This window comes from Coptis chinensis, chromosome 8, assembly GCF_015680905.1.
Source record: "Coptis chinensis isolate HL-2020 chromosome 8, ASM1568090v1, whole genome shotgun sequence".
Lineage (NCBI taxonomy): Eukaryota > Viridiplantae > Streptophyta > Magnoliopsida > Ranunculales > Ranunculaceae > Coptis > Coptis chinensis.
This window is the reverse complement of record NC_141463.1, coordinates 55,148,775-55,171,762: the sequence shown is the minus strand read 5'-3', so window position 1 is coordinate 55,171,762 and position 22,988 is coordinate 55,148,775. Positions and strand designations below refer to the sequence as shown.

The window sequence follows — 22,988 nt, the reverse complement described above, 5'->3', positions numbered from 1 at the left end:
CTATAAATTTAGATTTTCACTTCAATTGTGAGTGAAATGAGGTTCTATAATTAGTACTTTACTTCTTATACCAAATAGTGTTGCGGTTTATACCAATACCAATTGATTCCCCCATTACATAGATAATTTGTATTTGAACACGATCCAACTCCAGACAAATTCTAAATATCAACTATAACCTATACTAGCATGCCCAACTGGCTAAACAACTATTAACAACATATAATAATGTAAAGCAGAATTAAACGCATACCACAACACAAAGATATATCGTGGTTCGGCCAATGGTGCCTACTTCCACAAGAGCTAGTTCTTTATAAAGTGGGAAGGAATATTACAATCTCTCTTTTCAATCTCTCACCTTACTAGATCACTCTTATCTCTTTATAGAGTTATCTATCTGTAAAGGTTATCTCTCAATCTTGATAGCTTCTAAGATTGAGTTTTCTCTGACTTTTATGCTGCCTCTCGTGTACTTGGTTTTGCCAAAAACCCAAATATATAACCAAAACTCGCGGTTCCGGAAAAATAGAATCCTGCCAAAATATGAATGGCGCAGGTCGCGCTCGGAATTGTGCTGGAATGGGCGCGTGGCGTGCTTTTGCCTTGGACGATGTCCAAGCGCTTGGGCACGGGGTGCGCTTGCGTCCAGACCAATCTGAGCGCGGGTCATGCTCAAACTTCTCCAAGCAAAAATCAATTCATTTTCTCTCTTCATGTGAGCGATAACGCCAACAAGTAGTACGTATTAATAAATCTCAACTTTTGATTTCATATTCGTTTATTTCTATGCTCCTTGGTGTGGTCACTGTCAAAAACTCTCTCCTGAGGTAATATAAATAAATTTTGATTGTTTATTGATTTTCTTAAATGTCCAAGTTAAAATTTTAAGTTAGATCTAAGTTGGTTTGATTCAATTATGTGTTTTCAATATATTTCGTTTGTTTTTTATAGAAAAGTATAGTTAAAAGATGATCTTTACACAATTTTGGATGCTACGTATGTGTAACTATGCATTAGTTTATTGAAGATATGTTATTTGAAACTAGCTATGAGGTACTAAAGGGAATGATGGTTTTTTATTGGATTTGCGCGAGTGGGGTGTCGGGGCATGAGGTATTGATTGGTTCTTCATGTTGTCGATTCGTGTTAAGTGTGTAATATATCTTTGAAAACAGAATGTAGACATGTAGATGCTATGATTCTTACACTAGTTGATGCTATGATTCTTACACATCTCTACGAAGCATAGCATCAAATTGCATTATGTAAATTTCTATTGTGTAGGAAATAGGCAATCTTTCTTAAAAAGTTTAAGCTATCTCAATCTCCTATTCACTGAGGTCCCTCTTGCGACTGAACCTCCAGATGGATCCTGATACTAAATAGATCATGAATGAGTGAATGACTATACTAAATCAGATATTAATTGAAAATCAAAACTCCCAAAAGGTGAATTTATTAGTTGAAGTAGAAACATTATACTTGTTACAAAGCATCAAGGGTTATGTACTAAGTGAGCCTACTACTCTTTGATTCCATATCCACCTTGCTTATGTATTTGTCCATTTTCTTTGCTGCTAATGAATTCTTTACAGGTGCAGACTTTAGAGGATCAATATGCATCTAAGAGGTTTCAAGTACTATAGATGAAAATTAGTACATCAATTTGCTAATTGTTATTGTTCCTTTGTGATTGAGAAAAAAGGCCTCACTTTGGATCGTCGCCTAAGGCCACATCCAGCCTTGAGCCGGCCCTGACTCTTGGCAGTGGCAGCAGCGGAGCGCCATTTTATGGAGGCCGACTATGATGAGTATGAAGCTACGAATGCCAGTGGAGCTGCTTTTTGTCGCTCCACTACCCTAATTGTAAGTATTACTATGTTATAATATTTCAGACACTAGTAAAAAGAATAAAAGGTTTTACGAGCTGAATCTTGACTTTAGTTAGGTATTTTAATTAGAAAGAATATAGAATATTAAAAATATTGTGATGCGGAAAAGCATGCTGGTAAAGTGACAGTTATACTCAGTAAATTATATAAAGATTTTAGACATCATCAGTTTATCGGTTTATAAAATGCCCCGAGAATGAATTGCTTGGCAGCGGAACTAGTTCATTGAATTGATGCCTAAGGAAAGTTTATCATTTTGTTTTACATAACCATTTAGGAATTATATGAGTTCAAAATAATGCTATTTCATTTGTGTTTGTTGTTCTTGTCTCGTGGTCTGGTCTTCGAAAATAATTGGGGGTTCATCTTACTTGTTCCGTTGTAGTTAATGGCACTTCTGCTCTTAAGGCATGCATTGAATATCACTATTGCTGATGGTGAGGAGGGCGACGCATCAACATTTTTCTCTGTGACTTGATGGAAAACATCTTTACAGTTCTATTCTTTGTTTAAATTACATTTTATGATTGTAATATGTGACTCCTTGATGCTGAACAACTTTTTCTGTTACGGGCTGCTGGGTTTCTTTTGACATGCTATATTTATGGACTAAACCTCCTATCTTAGACGATTATATGCATGTCCCTTGGCTAGAAATCTGTCTTAGACGAGGCCTTGTTTTCAGTAGTCAGAGTCTCTGGAATATATATATTTGATGCCCGGGTCTGCCCCAAGGAATTCACCAATTTTTTTAATTTTAAAGTATCGACTGAAACTTTTTTTAATTTTTAAGAAAGCTCTCCTGCGGCTGAAAGCAGTTTTCTCTCTATCTGAATGACCTACTCTCTTTTCCCCCTCTTTTCTTTTTGAATTTTGAATGATAAGACAAAGTTGCTAGGTAGAAAATCCTACAGTTAGTATTTTTAGTTTCCCTTGGTGCATCTCCTTCCTACTTTCTTTCTTGTCATTCTTTCTTTTCCTGCTCTTTCCTTCACCTTCTTGTATACTGCTCTCCCTATCACTCATACATCTCTGGGATTTCTGGGAGTCTAGGTTTGGTAGGAGATGGAAGTGATACAAGGTGATGGGCTGAAGGAGAATGAAGAAGAAAATCAGGAAAAAACAAAACAAAAAATAGAAAAACTCCAAGCTGATATGAAAAACCTGTTCAAAAGAAAAAAAAAGTGGTTGCGATAGGATGTAAGAATTTAGAGGTAGACTTAAAAGAGCACACAACCCTGATAGGGAAGCTGTTTGGGGGTAAACACATTCCTTTGCAAGTGTTTGCGGATGAGGTACATAGAAACTGGTAAACAAAAGGTCATACGAGTATAGAGATGATTGCAAAAGGTATGTACAAGATGGTGTTTGAAAACGGAGATGAATACAACTATGTTAGACAGAATGGGCCTTGGTTGATACAAGGTTTCATTCTGTCTATCAAAAAAGGAAAATATGTAGACCTCCTGGAAGATGATCGGAAGTTTGACAAAGTGGACTTCTGGATCCAGATATATGGACTTCCAAGAGATCGGATAAACGAGGAGAATATCAACACCATTGGGATGCATCTAGGCAAAGTGAAAGGAGTTGATACTGGCTGTTCACCTGAGTTTAAAAATCCAGTGGCCAGGGTAAGAGTGAGTATGGATATCAAGGAACGCTTACTTAAGGGAATAGATTTATGCACGGAGCTGGGGGAAATTATTCCAGTGACGTTCAAGTATGAAAAATTGGACATTTTTTGTTATTTCTACGGATGTATAGGGCATGATTTGTACTATTGCAATTTAAGAGAGAAACTCTGTGTAGAGATGAGAAGTTTGGGGGGATCCCCTAGGGATATCAAAAATAATTTCTCCTTCCTCCAAAGGGCCAATATGTTCTTTAATGGCTTAGCTGCCTCTTTTCCGGCAATTATTACCATTTCGGGGACGCCAAAAAAGCCTCGAGCTGATCAGATACCAGCTAAGGATAGGGGCTCACTGGGTAGACGCTCATGGCAAGGGGCGGGGATCCTTGCTACACCGCCAAGAGCAGCGAAGGAGGGGGCTGGGGTGCTGACTAGGACTAAGGAGGCAGAGGAGCAACGGTCTGAATTGACAGAAGTCAGAACGGTTGAATCAGAAATGGGGAAGGCAGAGTCAGTAGTCGTTGGGGATGCAGACATGGCAGGCCAAGCTGGAGAAATCCAGATGATGGAAGAATCGGACCAAGCCCAAAAGATCGATATGACAGAAGCCCAAGCCCAACAGTTCGAGAGGATAGAAGCCCAAGAAAGCAGTTGGGGATCAGGACAAGGGCTGGACCATAAGGAACAAGCCTTAATTGTCTGGGGTTTGGCCTCTATGGAGATGGACCTGGATAATATGAAGAGGTCTAAGGAGGATGGATTGGATAAGGCCCAAGGGGTTGGATTGGCATACCTGGAAGCCTCCACGAGAGACCTAGATCCTCTAGCTCTGAGAGAGAACTCCTTGGAAACAGGGAATAGAGCTGGAGATGAGCAGACTTTGCCACTATCTATCTTACCACTCTCCAACACAATCATACCAAACACTGAGAAGACCAACAGAGATGAGTTCTATCAATCCACTCTAACAGCTGGAAAAGCTCCACCTTTTTTCAAATTCTCTGGGTTACCTACACGTGGAAGGGGTTTTAAGACGGTGGTTTCTCAAGGAAGGCGTCAAGGATCAGCCAAACAAAGAGTAGAGTTAGTAAGAGGGGCTGAAGTGGGTAAAAAAAGGAAGAGTAGCTCAAGATCTGGAAGTAAGGCAGAAACCATGGATGATAAAGAATGGACAGAGTATTGTCTGAGGAAGGTAGCAAGAGAATCAAAACGAGCCAAAAGAGAGGCAGATGCTTTACGGGCCAGAGGCCTAGGACACTTGCTCATCCCAGAAGAAGCTCCAGTGATTAGCATCTCAAGTGATTCTATCGTCTCAACTGAGCCATCTAACTCGGGTAGATCTCTAGATTATACCAACCCATCTGATTTCTCGGGACACTCATTCCCAGAAGATCAGATTCCTTCAGATGCGTTTACATAATGGGGGGAAGATTATCAAGATATAGAGGTTGGAAATGAGATAGGTTTTCAGCATGAGGAGAGGCCAGAGGAAGTGTCTATTGGAAATGTGCCTGGGGATCTTGCTCAAGGCAGCTTGGAAGGAGATGGGTATGTATCAGAGGAGAGCATCTCGAAGGCGATGATTCCACAACCAAAGCCTTTAGCGGTTGATGACTCCTCAGTGGTGCACAAGAGATCTGTTAAGATTAAACAACAGTATAAAGGGGAAAGTTCAAGGCAGCCACATGGTAAGGAGGGGGGGTTGTAGCACAGGTGGTGGATATAGTAGTGGTAGGGCTGAGTCTGGAAACAGTGGGGGTTTGTTCTCTCCTCCAGGGTTCGCGGCAGCTATCCCACAACAGTCGCCTCGCCAGCCATGATACAAGCCTGGAATTGCCGAGGAATAGGTTCCTCCGCGGCAATTCAAAATCTAAAGGACTTAATAGGGAAGTTCGATCCTGATATTATATGTCTGTCTGAAACAAAGGTTGGTGTAGATAGGATGAAAGGTATTAGTAGAATGGTCAAGTATAGGGGTTGCTTTTGTGTTCCAGCAGTTGGTCGGAGTGGGGGGTTAGCAATTCTATGGAAAGAAGGGGTGGACCTGGAAATCTTGGGAGCTACTAGGAACCAAGTGACAGGTAAACTAAATAATTTTTTTTGCACTGAAACCTGGTTTTTCTCTTTTGTATATGGTGAACCTGTTGCTTGTAATAGACATCGGGTCTGGGCTGAGCTCAGGGATGTGGCTACCCTGATCCCAGGACCTTGGTGTCTGTTTGGGGACTTCAATGTCATTACCTCGCTAAATGAAAAAATAGGGGGAAGAAGTATGTTTAATAACAGTATGATTGATTTCAATGGGTTGATAAATAACCTTGGGCTGATTGACCTAGGATTTAAAGGACCTATGTATACCTGGAGTAATAACAGAGCCCCCAACAGTCATATCTTAGAGAGACTTGATAGAGCTCTGGCTACTGATGCCTGGGTTGTCCTTTTTCCTAACATGCATGTGTACAATGTTGTTAATGCTAGCTCTGATCATCTGTCTATTATGATAAATCTCAAAGAAAAGGAGGAGAATAGAACCACGCATGAAAAACCCTTTCGGTTTTACAATATGTGGCTCTCTGATAATGCATGCATGTCTGTTATTAAAACTGCCTGGAACTCTATATTTCATGATTTGCCTGACATTAATGTGATCCTAAAACACAAGTTAACACAACAACATCTTACTATATGGAATAAGAAGGTGTTTGGCAACATCTTTACAAATCTGAAAAAAGTTAACAAGGAGCTAGAAGCTGTCCTCACTAAACCTTTCTCCCTAGCCAACTATGAGAGAGCAAAAGGACTTAAATCTGAGTTGCTTGAATGGTTGGTTAAGGAGGAAAGTTTCTGGAAACAGAAATCCACTATTCACTGGTTGAAGGATGGGGGAAAAAATACTAGGTTTTTCCATCTCTCCACCATTTTTAGAAGAAGAAAAAACAGCATTGAGAGGCTGCAGAGGGTGGGGGGGAAGAGCTGAAGTGGGAGATAACATTAACTCCTACTTCCAAGCTCTCTTCAAATCTGATCAACCCTATCAAAATGATAGCATTCTCAATCTGTTCACTCCTTGTATCACGGATAAGGAAAATGAGATGCTTACTGTCATCCCATCTTCTGAGGATATTTGGAGAGTTGTTAATAAGATGGGAAGCTTGAAGGCTCCTGGGCCTGATGGGTTCCAAGGGTGCTTCTACCAAAACACTTGGGAGGTTGTGGGGAGCAGTATTGTGGCTTTTGTGAAGGATTTTTTCCATAAGGGGGAGCTGAACCCTGTTTTTAATGAAATTTATATTGCTCTCATTCCTAAGATAAATAATCCAGAGATTGTGGCACAATTTAGGCCTATAAGTCTCTGCAATTTTTGTTATAAAGTCATCTCTAAAATCCTTGCCAATAGGCTCAAGCAGCATCTGAATAAAATCATTTCTCCCTTCCAAGGGGCTTTCATCAAAGGTAGAAATATAGGAGATAACACTGGGTTAGCTTGTGAGCTCTTCCATCACATGAAAAACATGAAAGATAAAAACCATGGCTGGGTAGCTTTGAAGATGGATATGGCAAAAGCCTATGATAGAGTTGAGTGGTCCCTGGTGGACAACATCTTTGATAGACTGGATTTTAGCCAGAAGTGGAGGACTCTAATAAAGCAGTGTATATCCACTGTATCTTTTCAAGTGCTTCTTAATGGGAATCCTCTAAATAAGATAATCCCCGAAAGAGGCCTCAGACAGGGGGATCCCCTATCACCATATCTCTTTATCATCATGTCTGAGGCCCTTTCTAGGATGATTGCAAAAAGCCGAAATTTGAGGAGAAAGTCCATGGGATTAAGATGGGAGGGCTTCTCCTCCCATCTCCCATCTTCAGATGCAGATGACTGATCCCATTCACCGGAGGGAAATCTTGAGGATGGGGGTCATCTTAAAGATATCCTCCAAGACTATCAGGTTGCTTCGGTGGGTTGATAAATTTTGATAAATCTAGCATGTTTTTTAGCAGAAACATCAAGTTTCGCAATAAAATAAAGCTAAAGAAGTTTTGGAAAATGAGGTTTTTGATCCAAAAGACAAATACTTGGGTATACCTATCATGCTATCCAAAAAAAAGGCTGAGGATTTTGACTATTTAGTTGATAAGATCCATAAGAAAATAAAAGGTTGGAAGGCTAAAGTCCTTTCACAGGCTGGAAGGGCTACCCTGATCCAATTTGTGGTACAAGCTACTCCTCTCTATGCTATGTCTACCTATATGCTCCCCATGTCTACTTGCAACAAGATAGACAAAGCATGCAGAGATTTTTTTTGGCATGGTGCTGAAAATTCTAACAGTGTCCATACCATTGGGTGGGACAAGTTGTGTAAAACCAAACCTGAAGGAGGGTTGGGGTTTAGAAAGATGAGGGATATAAATGTAGCAATGTTAGCCAAGCTCCCTTGGAAAGCTGCTACAGATACTGAATCTGTTTGGACAAAAACTCTTGCTAGTATATATAGTAAAAACTGGATAGGGGATGTCTGGAAACCTCCTGGGTATGCCTCTTACTTTTTGAAAGGTATCCATAACACTTTCAATATCATAAGTGGAGGGATAGTCTGGGGTATTCACAGTGGTAACTCCAACTCAGTTTTAGATGACCCTTGGGTGATCTGCAATGGAAAACCTCAAACTCTGAGAGAGTTAGGGGTGGAGGATCCCAGACTAGAAGGCCTTCATGTGGCTGACTTTTTTCTGGAGGATAGAACTGGATGGGATGAGGCCAAGCTGCAAGGCTTCTTTCAGCCTTTCCTTGTGGCAAGAATCAAAGATATTATGATCATACCTCTGGGTCTTGGCAAGGATAGGCTGAAATGGAGTGGAGAGAAGGCTGGGAGATTGACTGTGAAATCTGTCCACAAGTACCTAGCCAAAGATAGTGGTGAAGGACAGAGCTCTAGTTTCAATACCAAAACAGTAAAGCTCCTTTGGAAAACCAAAATACCAGCCAACATTCAAATGTTCATATGGAAAGCCTATATGAATGCCTTACCTATGGGAGATAGGTTGGCTTCTTGGAAGATGGAGGGGGACTTTTTTTGCCCCTTATGTAATACCAGTTTGGAACCAGAAAACCATCTGTTTTTTTGAATGTGATTGGACCAGAAAATTGTGGTTCAGTTCAAGTTTGGGATTAAGAATGGAGATTCAGGGTAGAAACAACACTAAGGATTGGATCTCCAAATTCATAAGTTGGAGCAATAATAAGAGCCAACATATAGCTCAGGTAGGAGTTCAGGCTTGTTATCTCCTATACAACATCTGGAAAGCTAGGAATGAAGCCAGGTTTGAACAGAGGCTCCCTAATAGGGAAAGAATTCTCAGAAGAAGTGAGATGGAGGCATGCAACTGCTACAAGGGTTTTGCTACTACCAGAATGCAGAATGAGAACTCTATCCCCTCTGAAAATTACTTTAACCAAAACTTTTTTGAGTTAGATTCTTTGTTCCCTGTTATTCCTAATGAGTGTATTAATATAAGATATGATGCTGCCTTTCAGGTTATGTCAGGGGAAGCAGCTGCTGGTACTATAGCTTGGGATTCAGAAGGCAAAGTAGTAGGGGCAGGTACTAGGAGATTCCGAGCAAAGTCTGTAGAGGAAGCAGAGATGGTGGCTGCTGAGGTGGCACTAGGACTTGCGTTGCTTCATGGGTGGACTGTTGTGTATATAGAAGGGGACTGCTTAGAGGTCACTAAGGCTCTTAATGGCCAAACATGTTCTTGGAAGTTTGAGAGTTTGAGAGACTATGTAGTAAAGTTAAGCTCTAATTTTGCTTTCTGTAAGTTTAAGTGGATCACTAGGAGGTCTAATGGAAAGGCACATTTGCTTGCACAATGGGCTTTCCATAAGCAGCAAATGGACCAGCTTCCTCTTTGTATCCTACAAGACAAGTTAATCCCTGTTCTGGTTTGATGGTATTAGTAATATATATGGTATTCAAAAAAAAAAAAAAAAAAAGACTGAAACTTTTAGAGTGCTAGGTTTACAAGAGTTTTGGGAGGGTAGTTATTATCACGTGGTGTATGGTAGCATGTTCAATGGTAGATATTTATGAGCAAACTATTCCTTTTTTATCTTATTTTTTAAGCAAGTCTTTTTTATTATTGTTTAGCATGGTTTACCAAATCTCTTAAATCCCGAAACTTGAACTCTTGTTTTTGAAGGCAACAATTCTTAAAGTGGACTTCCTAATGTTTACGAGGTTTAATTATTGAATATATTAGTGCACAAGAAACTTGTTTTCTTGTCTGTTTTTAAAAAGTAAACACTTATTGCACTACTAAAGTAAGGGCTTTTTGTGTCACTTAAAAAGTGATACAATAAGTCACTTGTGTTACTTTTGAAATTAATTCTGAAGTGACCTAACAGCTCCCGACACATAAAGTTCAACCAAAAATGACACAAAAATCTTACTAAATGTGTCACTTTTTGTTAATAAAATGACACTTAAGAATAGCCTCTTGTGTCACTTTTAAGAACGAGTGCCACATGGCTTGTCAAAAGCAGTGTTATTAGACCCGGCCCGACACTGCGGTTTGACTCGGTGAACCGGCCACCCGGTCACCAAACCGGATTGGGTCACATAGTAAATCGTTTAAGCAGTTGACCCAGGCCAAACCCGAGTACTAAGACTCAAACCTTAGGTGACTATTAAACAAGCTAGGATCTCTACAATTACACCACAACAGCTTTTCTTCCTAGTTATTAACTATATAAGAAATATAAATAACATCTAATAGTAAACTTAGTAAAGAAATATTTTAATTTTTAAAAACATAACCTGTATAGACTCGAACTTTAGTTTATTGGAAAATGAAATGGCTCTAAGGCCACCTGGGCCACTAATGAAATTGTGAAAATGTATGTAGTAAGTGAATTATATAATATTTTCAACTTAAATATTGACCCACTGGTCGAACCAGTGACCCAGTTCCTTTGCGGGGTCAGTGTTCGAGCTGGGTCTGATAACTATGGTCAAAAGTGACACTAGTTGTATCCCTTTTGGACCAGAATGGAACATAATTTCATTCAAAGTGACACATTAAGTATACTAATTGTGTCACTTTTGGACCATAGCGAGACATAAATACGTCAAAAGCGACATATTAAGTATACTAGTTGTGTCACTTTTGAACAAGAGCGAGACATAAGTACGTCAAAAGCGACACACTAGTTGTGTCACTTTTGGACCAGAGCGTGACATAAGTATGTCAAAAGCGACACAAAAGCCCCCCACTTCTTGTGTCACTTTTGGGAATCAACTACATGTAACTCGTATGAAAAAGAAAGTGACACATAAGAGTGGTCAGTTGTGTTACTTTTAACAAATACTATGTCACTTTTCCCAAAAACGACACTAATGTACATTTTTTTTTTTAAATTTCATTTTTGTATTCGATTATATAAATTCATTTCTCAACCTGCATCTTGTACATCGTAACCAAAATCTCATTAACTTGCTTTATGACATAAACAACATCCACATTATCAAAACATCACAACCAAAATCACATTAACCTGCTTTATGATGGAAACATCCACTCGGGAAAAAAGAGAAAACATTCAAAAGAATTAACTTTTATTGATTTCATCAATCAAACCAAGTATTTATCGTCTATTTTGACTCCCAACAAAATAAGTCATTCCAATACCAAAAGAATCACAATAAAACAATAAAAAAATAATTATATGATGCTAATGTTATCCCAGCTATATCTTAGCTTGTTGTGTGCACTTCCAACACCAAAAAACCTAGCTGCCATCTATTCATCTGCATCCGCATCACGAAGTGCTCATTCCACTATGACTATACAAAATTAAAGAGCAAGTGAATCAAGAAAGGTACAGTATATTACACAAGTAAGAAAAAAAAATTCGATAAGAACAGTATAGGTTAGCAGTAAATAACTCTGGTTCTACCATATCTTATCACGTTAGCAAAGGATGTCACCCATGACCTCAGTGAAATGTATTAGAAGAAAGATATATACATAGAAAATACAACAAAAGTGGGTTCACTCTAACTACCTCCAAAATGCAATATATGAATAGTTATGAATCAAATTAGCTCAAATTGAGTAAACAACAAAGTCACTCCACATTGTTACACAAGTAACCAGAAGGTATATTTTCGCTCAGCTATATGCTTCAAATATCAAAACATGCAAGTAATAAGTTAGGGTTACATAGACTTACCCCATTTTTCAAAAATATTAGTGATACCCCCATTTGTAAGATCCAACGGTCAGATTTTTTCATCTGAAAAAAAAAATCATCTCGTAGCCGTTGAATCTTGCAATTGGGGGGGTATCACTAATATTTTTAAAAATGGGGGGATAATATTAATTGCAACTATTAATGGGGGGTAAGTCTAACTAACCCAATAAGTTATTATAAGAAGATGCCAACAACGAAAAAAAAATGGCATGATAGTGACTTAAGGTACCATATCAACTACTTATAGCTTGGTTAACCGAAGGCATAGTCCTGACCCGTTCTGCACCAACGACATATCTTGGTTAACCTAGGACTCCATGAACTTATGAGGCCCTCTCCATGTGTTCATCCCACTCAACAATTGTGCATTGGTCACAATCCCTTTTGCTTGGGTATAAATAACTGGATTCTATTATCCTGGAAAAAAAAGTACTACTTTCTGGAAAAAGCTTTGGGCATAGGCTATTAAAATTAGTAAAGGCAAACCAGAAACTAATGGTTTTACCTTAAGAAAAGCAGTGACCATACACAAAGTTCAGGCACACTACCCTACCCTCCAAGTCTAATCGTTATCCTGTATTTCTCTTGTGCAAGCCTAGCATCCCAACATCTTATAAACCTACAAGTCCAATCGTTATGCATGTTAAGAACATGCAAGGGCATTAAAAAGAAAAATATATGTGGCAAGTTGCAGTAAACATGGCCAATGGAAAACTTTGATGGATGCCTTTTACGACAACAGAGCGTTGGCACATTGTTCAGTGTTTTACTGCTAGTGTCACATCCTGAAATTTCAGTCAGAATTTTTTTCTCTACAATCACCCGAGTGTCATAAATTATGGTTACAGAAGTAATTATACATAAAGTGTAGTTGCACTAGAGAAGCAAAGAAAAATATAAAAAAGTGGCTAAATAAAGACTTAAGATACATTTCTATTCATTTTATAGCTCATTTATAGAAAGGTAGTACCCTCAATTTTGAGGGACTAGGTTGCGAAATAAAACTAAGCTATCAGAAAGATGACCAATCCACTAGCAGAATGAGGAATATTATGCATAATGTAGTATCTCCAAATCAATCAGCGTTCATCTCAGGAAGGAGCATCCAAGATAATATTTTATTGTCTCATGAGTTATTACATAATTATCATAGAGATGAGGAACCTTCGAGAATGGCAGCAAAGATTGATCTGAAAAAGGCATATGATTCAGTGAGATGGGAAACAGTCGAGTTTGCATTGACAAGGTTTGGATTCCCAGCTAGATTCATTGGATGGGTTATGGCATGTATTCAGACACCGTACTTCTCTATTATGCTGAATGGAGCGCCTTATGGATATTTTTTAGGCAAGAGAGGAATAAGGCAAGGGGATCCAATGTCACCATATTTATTTGTTATGGTCATGGAGTTGTTCTCAGAACTTATGATGCAAAGTGTGGTTAGGGGAGATTACAAACTTCATTATAAATGTCATGATCCTATGATAACCCATTTATCCTTCGCAGATGGCTTGATAGCATTCATGCATGGAGATTTGGGAACAGCAAACACACTCAAGGCCACACTTGAGGTTTTTAAAAGGTGCTCGGGATTAGAAGTAAATGTACAGAAAAGCCAAGTATTCTTTACAGGAATGGATGAAAGAAACATTGAGGAAGCAACACAGACATTACAATTCTCTGAAGGGGTGCTGCCAATGAAGTACTTGGGAATGCCGCTCATCACCACAAGACTCACATTTACAGATTGTATGCCTCTCATCACAAAGGTAACAAATAGAATTCAAGGATGGAGGAGTAAATTCTTGTCTTATGCAGGGAGATTGCAATTGTTGAAAGCAGTGCTCAATAACTTGAGCGTGTATTGGTTATCATCGTTTGTCTTGCCTCAAAGGGCAATAGATGAAATCAATAGATTATGTAGGAACTTTCTATGGACAGGGACTGATGGGGACACATCTCATGCTTTGATCAGCTGGAAGGACTCATGTTTACCATATAGTGAGGGAGGGATTGGGATAAGATGTTTGGAAACTACGAATCATGCAGCAAACATACGACATCTCTGGAATGTAATAAGTAAGAAGAATACACTGTGGGTGAGATGGATACAGAGGAATAAGATTAAAGGGAGGAATATATGGGATATTAAAATTCCAAACGACTGTTCATGGAGTTGGAGAAACATCTTAAAGGAAAGGTCGAGAGCGAAAGGGATGGTACTGCATTTGATTGGGGATGGGGAAGAAACAAGGCTATGGAGTGATCCATGGCATCCTCAGGGCATATTGAAAGATAAGTTTCCTAATGCTCGCTATACACGAGAATGCCACAAGAATAGTAAGGTTGCATGTCTAATAGAAGATGGGTTAAGCGGCGAGATTCACAAAGGTTCGAGGGTGCAAAGGTACGTAATTAGTACAAGACATAGAGAGAGAAGTCAAGGTGCATAAGGGGAATGATGAGATAGTTTGATTGCGGAAGGTGGAAGGAAATTACACCATGAAAGACACATATGAGGGACTCGACACAAAAAGCAAAGAGTAAACCGGTCGGGTTGGTGTGGTTCACTAATCGAATACCAAGGTACTCATTTATAAGTTGGTCGGTAATTGAAAAATGGGCTAAAGACATTCAGAGGTTAAAAAGAATGGGATGTAGTCAAATCCGAAGTCGTGTGTATTGTGTAATATCGAGTCGAAACAGAAGAGCACCTCTTCTTCCCGTGCAGATATGCGAAAGTGGTATGGGAGGGATTCTTGATGAGAGCAAAGGCTATCACAAGACAAGAGAGCAAACTTGGCGGGAAGAATTGAATTGGATTCTGAGCAGTAAGGGGAAGGGGAAAGCAAGATGCTCAAACCGATATTTATAGGATTCATATATTGGGTTTGGCGGGGGAAAGAAACTCGAGGATTTTTGAACACAAAGCGAGTAGTAGTGAGCAGCAGGTGGTGGAAGCGATAATGAGAGAGGTGAAAGTGAAGGTACACGCCGATGAAGATAACAATGGAGGAAGGACCCGAGAGGCAGAAGTTTGAAGAGGACCGAACAGCAGGGGGTAGAGGTGGTGGAGCATACAAGCTTGAAATGCAAATGGAAGAAGGCGGTGGCGAGGGAATTACACCTTAAACACGGATGGAAGTGTGAAAGGTTTGAGAGGACAATGGGGAAGCGATATCTGAGATGAAGAGGGCGTAGTGGTGAAAGCGGCCAAGATGGTGTATCGGAATTCCAGAATATAGCTTTGGTGGAATTACAAGGATTAGAACATGGAATCAGGTTAGCTATGGGCCAGAATATAGGAAGAATAGAAGCCCAAACGGATTCAGAAAATGTGGTTGCATTTATAAAGACCAGGAAATACCCATGGAGAGCGAGAAGGCAGATAAAGAATATCCATGATATGCTAGCAGGAGTGGAATATTTCGTTATAGAACATATCTACAGGGAAACAAACATGTTAGCAGATGCAATAGCGGCAAATTGCCCAAATGTTAGTTATCATGAAATTGTAATTAGCACATTAGCAGAAAATGTAATCAAAATAGCACATGATGATGCTATAGGAAGAGAGTATGTGAGGAAGTGATTGTAAACACAATTTTTTATGATTAATAATAGGGGTAGGGGTCCCCGTTAACAACCTAAAAAAAAAAAAAAAAAAAAAAAAAAAGTCTCTGGTTGGAAAGGGACCAATTTCCAATTAAATGTCATTTTCTTTCTTTTTCTCTGGAATTGAATCCTTTGAGAGATTTGAGTTTAGTAGTGGAAGATTTCTATTAAAAACTTTAAAAAAAAAATTGTGGTTCAATAATTGAAAGAATTTCGTTAAACACGAGAAAAACAACACCCTAAACTAATGAACCATTAAATATGAATTAACTTATTACCAACTGAAGAAAAGGAAGCAACTTCTTCTAATCCCTAGTATAGGAATGTATATGAAAGATACAAGAAAATATGTGTATGTTGGGCTATTAAATCGTTGAGTACTCGCTACTCTGCTGCTTAGCCGACCCGACTAACAATTTAATCCCCAATCACAATCGGGCTCAAAAACTCCCCACTCGGCCGATTATCCGAATAATTGTGTTCACTATTTCAACTATTTCAATGTTAAACATTGAACTCGACATTTCGCCGATTTGACCAACCCTCGATTCTGTAAAGTTCTATACTTTAATCATATTTATTTTAGTTGATTGAGTGTTTTAATTGTTTATTGATTGACTGGGTTTTTAATTGGCTTCATTATGTTGGTATTTCAAAATTAAATATATTTAATAATTATTTGTAAAGAAATATAGTGTTATGAAAAATTGTCCGATTAATCCCCGACCGATTACACCTACTCGCTACTCGCTCTTTAAGCGAGTAATGATTTAACTGCACAGCGTGTATGTGGGTGTTAGATACCTTTAGCCAACTTTTAAGAACAAGAAGTTTTTGGGCCACAATAGCATCAAGCAAATCTTCTTTAACGGGCATGAACTCATCAACAAGCACATGTACGTGTGCACTCTTCCTTCCAGCTATGAGTAATTCCAGCACCTACACAAAATATACAAAATTAGTAAAGTACCAACTTATAGAATTCTAAGCAATGTATGCCAAAATTTGTTTTTTGGTTATGAGAGGAACAAATGTTAAAGAAACTCTGGCCAAAGTACTTGCAATATATGAATGGAACTTAATGTCACGTCTATTGCTTCTGAAAATTGCCAATTATGCTAAACGAAGCCAGTAAAACTGAAAACACTTGAAATGATTTACATTCCAGAAAATATAGTTGAGAAGGGAATCGTCTGTGGAGTTTACAAAAACAACACGATAAAAGAGGAAAACACCATTGGCTAATGGTTCAAGGTTAAACCATAATTGAACAACACCAAAAAAAAAGTGTAGTAAGTATGTATTTGGTTGTGCATTAATATAATAGTTATACCAAGATATTGTAACGTAAAAATATAGTATGTTTAGCACCTTACTGGTAAAGTTTAAAACAAGAGCATAACCAAGTTTATATTCAAATGATTATATTCAAATGAAGGTAATAGTAGCTAATAAGATAACAAGATCATGTCTTAGGAAGTGTCGGGACTATGTCATGTCTTTTCTGAAGAGTTTAGGAGAAAAAATGTTTGTGAAGAAAAAGTTTTCCAAATAAATCTGTGCCTGCTATTTCCGGTTTCACTTGTACCACACTCTTTCTTAGCTATAAGAACCAGATTGTTTTATAATATACTTATAAAGGTTGGCATGCTTATGTATATTTTTTGTTCTGATTAACGTATCCTACTTTACAAGATCCATCGGTTTCCTGGTATTGTACTAATATGACACTTACTAATTTTTCAAAGAGGCAGATATCCACTGATTGCCTATTATATTCTACTTATCTTGGTCTTTCTAACAAAAAATGTATAAGGTAGTGGAGGACCAGCTCCCAAATTCTGGTCGCTGATCCACCTGTGAATTGTGAAAATCATATTTGCACTTCTGAAGACATATGTGAGCTTTTCACGCGGTCCTCCCATTTAGTATGTTACACCTGTGGATCTATTTGTTATTTTCGGAGGATCCTTTTGCAACAGTGGAGAGGCCAAGGTTGTTGTAAATTTCCATTAAAGATTATGAAGCACTTTTTCCTTGGTGATCCTTGCTTTAGGGAGATGGTTTTGAATTTCGTGTTTTCTAAAACACGATGTTGATGCCCCAAGCACATTGTATGTGATGTTAAGTGTTTTTTTATATAATCAATGGGGAACTTTAAGGGGCGATTTTAAGCTTTAGAGGTATTTCAGTCATTTACCAAAAAAATTAGAAAAACATGCCAAATTTAAGTGAATTTAGGGATCTTGAAGCCGCCAGCCCTAGAACACCAGTAAGTGGGTGCGATGAGGGTGGTGAGAGTGCGAGTAAAACACCAACAAGTGAGGATGATGATGTGGAGTTTGTTAAGTCTGTTCTTATAAGAAGTATGGAGTGGGTTCGCTGGAGAAATTTAGGAGAAGGCTTGATCTTATTGAAAGTGGATCTAATGCGAATTGGGAAAATCACGAAGGTCGCGAGATCAAAGAGGAGGCCTTGGATCTTCTATCAAATTATGAGGATAAGGTGGGTGAGAAAAAGGAAGTAGATTCGTCAGAAAAGGAAGATGCTTTGAAGGAAGTAGATTCAAAAAAGGAAGAAGCTTTAACTGTTCAACAAATTATTTTGAGGTATTATGAAGGTAGAGAGGGTGAAAAGAAAGCATTAGAAGTGGACGAAGCTTTGAAGGCAGTATATCCATCAGAAGTGGAAGAAGATTTATTTGTTCAACAAGATGTGCAACAAAGTTGTTCTATAGTGAATCAGACGACCCCAATCGGGGACGACCAGAACTTGAAATAGCCAAATCTGCCATTAGCCACTACGAACACATCAGCAGGCACAAGCTTGGTTAAGTAATCAAGGAAAGATGAAGAATTTGAATATTGAGTGGTGCAAACTCGAGTGGGGAATGAAACAGAGATATGTGCAAATGCAGCAAATAAAATAACTTGTTCTCAAACAGAGAAGAACACATGGAGCTCAACAACACCGGTTGCTGCAAAGGAAACAGAACATCCATCGTGCAAGAGGTCGTGGGCAGACATCATTGGCAAGAAGTCATTGGGCAAAGAAGAACTCTCTTATATTGCCCCAACAGTGGAGAATGGTAAGCAGATCATCCATGTTCAGAGTTCACAATTCTCTAAATTTAATAAGAAATTTGAGAACCTATTGGTGGGATCGTTGTTGGGAAGAGATTGAATTATAATTTTGTTAAGGATAGTGTGGCAAGAACATGGGGAACCAAAGAGGTTTATTATGAAACCATACGGAGACACAATGTACACTTTCCAGTTCGAAAAAGAAGATGAAGGGTAGTACTGGACATGGGTTCTTTTCATATATCCAGCAAGTTATTTGTTGTGCGACCATGGAAGCTGTTTTTTGAAGATGAGACTCGTGAGCTAAAGACGCTACCCCTTTGGATTATTATCAAGGGAATGCCAATGGAGATGTGGAACAAGGCTGGCTTTAGCCAAGTAGCAAGTGCAGTGGGAATTCCTATGTTCACGGATCAATTAACCGAGAATATGACTAGAACTTCATATGCACGAGTATGCGTGGAAGTTAACACTGAATGCCATTATCCAGAGAGCATTCCAGTTGTGCTAGATCAGCAGAGAGAATGTACAATGTCTTTTGAATACAACTGGAAGCCTTCGATGTGTGCAATATGTGAGGTATTTGGGCACTCTGATCAAACATGTCTTAAGGGTGCACTAGAGACGAAAGTAGGTAAGGAAAAAGTATGGGTTAAAAAAGACATGAAAAGTGCGAGAATGGAGGGGGAAACAAATGTGCAGTCAGTGCCGAATAAAGAGCTCGCAAGCGAAGTACAAGAAGTGCATACTGTCCAAGAAGAGGATGGGTGGCAGTCACCAAGCAAGAAACACAGGTGTAGGCCAAGACAAAGCCAGAATGTACTAAACTCAAAGGTGGACTTTCCCGAGTGAAAGGAAACTGGAACTCCTGATATGGAAAGTACTGTGAAGGAGGGGAGTGCGGCCACACACAACACAAAGGGTGTGCGCCCCCTATTTCATCTGATGGGGGCGCACCTACAAGGTTAGTAGTTGATCTGAGAGACTATGCTAAAGAGGGCCCGATACCTAGAGAGGACATGAGAGTACCTTCTGCTGGAAAGGAACAGAGAAACTCAACTTATGGCAAGGACCGAAACACTAGTCCAAGGGGAATTACTGGAAGGGACTCGAGTCCTAATACAAGAAGGAACAAAGGAAGAGGGTCAAGTGGCGATGTTTGCTCAGGTTCACTAGGTGACCCAGACAACACTGAAGGTTGTTAAATACCATCAATCTCATCAGTGATAGATTCTGTAGGAGGCACAGTGGCGGAGGAAATCAGTCTTAGGAGTATTGGGCCAGAAACAGGCCCATTAAATGAGAATGTTTGTTTCTCCTTAGCACATGTGTATAAGGAAAATAAAAAAAAGAGCATAGGCACTGGCAGGAAATTAACCTACTGTGACTTTCCTAGATATTATACCTGGTTAATTTGCTGAGGATGTAAAAAAAATTGCATATGAAGATGCAATATGAATGTAATGACAAATCTTTTTATTATTAATGAAAAGGGGTAGAGGACTTCTCTAAAAACTTAGTTTACCAACCAAAAAAAAAAGTTATATTGTTATATATAATGAGACCGTACGTTCTATCTCCACATACATCCAATCCCCGACGATTGTTTATTATTGGTTTTGCCGGATATATGCTTTAGTTATTGTTATTTGAATTTTAGAGTGGACTATTTAACCCTTTTTGTTGATAATATTTAGGATCTTTTAGTATTACCCCCTACTAGATGAGCTAATTAGGATTTCTCCTAACTAGATGGAGAAATTAGGGTCTCCATAACTTCTCCATCTAGTTGGGAGAAATCCTAATTGACTCATCTAGTAGGAGGGTAATACTAGTTAACCCTAATATTTATTCTTCAGGCTTGTAACTAGAAAAAATGATTTTACTTTGGTTGATGAGTTGGATGCTCCTCCTGGCTAAGGGTGGAATTTGAGCCGAGGGCTCGGAGCTCGGCTTGGGCTTGGCTCATTTAAGTTCGGCTCGAGCTCGCTCATTTAACTATGAGCTGAGCTCGAGCTTAAATTAAAGCTCGTGTAACAAATGAGCTTGATGAAGCTCGGCTCGTTTAGCTCAAATAGCATATTTATAGTGTAAAAACACCGAGAGGCTCGGGCTCGGCTTGGGCTTGGCTCGTTTAAACTCGGCTCGAGCTTGAGCACGATAAAGCTCGGCTTGTTTAGCTCGAATTCCACCCTTACTCCTGGCCAACGTTTTAAATTAAAAGTCGTCCCCTTTAGTAAGAGCATTGCTTTTGGAGAAGAAGGTACTCATATCCTTATAGAGCCTCCACGTCTCTTTCAATATTTGTGCTCACTTCAACTAGAATCACTCCATAAAGCACCTATGATGCATATGCTTATTTCTTTCATCATCTAATAACTTTGTTAGTATTTACCTCTCCATTGACTTTGATTTGTTCGTACCATTCTGTCATCGGGGTTGGTTGGTGAAATATTAGCCGTAGATCATTCAATGGTTAGTGTTGTACGGCTCAGATTTCATTTAAACACACATTTGGTACTTTCTTCTTAAAAAAAACCGTTGGACGGAAATAAACACGTACATGTGGTACTGCAACTTGCTCTATAAGAATTACAAAGTAGTTAGAACTTAGAAGTTCAGAAAGGTGGGGATATAATGTTGACCTTGTTTGCAGTTCATGGGTAAAGATCATTTGGAATAGCATGTTGAAAGTACTGTTTAACTGACGAACATGTGCACTGCTAATAGAGTAGTGGAACTATAACACCCCGTCTTTTATTTTATTTTTTTTCCAAATAATAATAATAATAATGTAATAGATAAAATAGAGATAGGATATCCAGTAGTTACGGATAAAAGCCCGTAAGTAACTAGATAAGAGTTATCCTTAATTTTTCGGTGAAGTTTTTTTAAAAACTAGAAAATAGAGTTTTCTCACGAGAGTTTCTGGGGGAAAAACACAGCGAGAGTTTTAGAAAAAAAGAGTTACTAAAAGAAGAAAAGGTTTTGAACGAGAAAGATTGTCGTTTCGCGCAACAGTCGACTTCAGGCTTTCGGGTTTTTCTCGCTGTTCGGTTTATAAATAGTGAGTAGTCATAATATGTTTATATTTCTTTTATTTGTTTCTATTAATCATATCAGTAATGCCGTTTTCCATTTTTGCGAGATTGTCAACTCTGTCGGCTGTTAGATACACAAAGTTTTGAAACACTACAGTAAATAAAACTAGGACGAATTTTAGCATTTGAGCTGTTGAACTCTGGACACCGGTGGTCAATGGCGTCGCCATCAGCACCAAACCGTTTTTTTTTTTTGTGTGTTTGAAGTATGTTTTTATTTGATTTGTGGTGATGTTGAACTGTTAAATTTGAATTTTTATTGATGATGTTTGGTTGTGGTAGTGAAGAGTTGGGTATTGAATTGGTGTTTGGGTTGATTGGGTGAGGGGAAGCTTTGAAACAGCCATTAATGGCGTTCAACCAAGACCCCAAACCGTCCTGATTTTTTATATTGTTTGAATGTTGGTTGTGTATGATTTTTTGTTGAGAAATTGTTGTTGGGTTGAGGTGGATGTGTTGGTGGTGGATTGGGTGATGGAGAGGGGACAATTGGAGCTTTACAAAGTGTTAATGGCGTAGGTCGCGATTTTTTTCAGTATAATAGAATCATGATTTGATGGTATAGGTAGGTGGGGGTTTTTGTGGGGATGAAAACCACTGGGTTCTTTTTAGTCATAGATGGCCGGTGGTGGCTGCATCGGTGGTGGAGGCGCTGGTGGAAGTTTAGTGAGGAAGGAGATGAACAGTGCATTTTCGATTTGGGCTTGGGCCAAATCGTGGTGGGCTCATATGTTTTAACTTTTGGATTTTATTTTTGGCTTAAGTTTAGACTATGGGCCTTAGGCTTTGGGCTTTTGGGTTAGAGGAGTTTAGGGTGGGTTGACCAATGTTGACTGTTGACCGAGTTGACTGTTGACTTTTGACCAGGGTTGACTTTGACTAGTTGACCCAAAATTTGACTTTTTCCTAAAATTATGATTCGGTCTATTAGGATGAGTCTAGGACTATTAGCATGTTTGACTTAGGCTAAGACCTTTCTAAATATACTTGTGTACGTGTAATTATTGTGTTGTGATTTTTTAAGTCTTTTACGATACACCACGTTATGACACTTATACATCCATGAAATTAATAACGCGTAAACCAAAAATAATTGAATCAAGATTTTACTTCGTTCTCTGAAATAATATATACAATAAAGTTCAATAATGCGTAAACAAAACTTACCGCACCCTTTTTGAACTCTCCAAGCCTCAAGTTTTGGAATTTAGTTTTATGACTGATGATGTCATATGTTAGGTGGGCATTTATTGAATGTGCCATAAATGGCCCGTTAGCGTTATATAAGGGTATTCATTGAATGTGCCATGAATGACCAAATTGTTTGGACTGCCCTAAAGAGGAACTAAGGTATTCACCTTGCGGGTTAGTTGTATTCCTTGAGTGTACGGGAATGTAGGGCTGGGTATT

General features: G+C 38.8%; 2 protein-coding genes and 1 long non-coding RNA gene across 4 annotated transcripts; all 3 read left to right on the top strand.

Annotated features, from left to right (window-relative positions):
* Positions 1–694: 694 nt before the first annotated feature.
* On the top strand, positions 695–2,615 carry LOC147482009 (uncharacterized). 2 transcript variants are annotated; one of them, XR_015206975.1, is made up of 3 exons: positions 695–830; positions 1,709–1,869; positions 2,281–2,615. It is a non-coding gene; the product is annotated as an uncharacterized LOC147482009 (long non-coding RNA). The 2 variants fall into 2 exon arrangements; XR_015206974.1 differs by lacking the exon at positions 695–830 and having other exon boundaries at positions 1,537–1,869.
* A 2,873-nt stretch (positions 2,616–5,488) lies between these two features.
* On the top strand, positions 5,489–6,505 carry LOC147482008 (uncharacterized). Its single transcript, XM_086579157.1, has one exon. It carries the CDS (start codon positions 5,489–5,491, stop codon positions 6,503–6,505), a length of 1,017 nt encoding a protein of 338 aa, XP_086435283.1.
* Positions 6,506–8,701: 2,196 nt separating this feature from the next.
* LOC147482007 (uncharacterized) lies at positions 8,702–9,475 on the top strand. Its single transcript, XM_086579156.1, has one exon. The coding sequence runs from the start codon at positions 8,702–8,704 to the stop codon at positions 9,473–9,475; it is 774 nt and encodes a 257-aa protein (XP_086435282.1).
* The last annotated feature ends 13,513 nt before the right edge of the window (positions 9,476–22,988 follow it).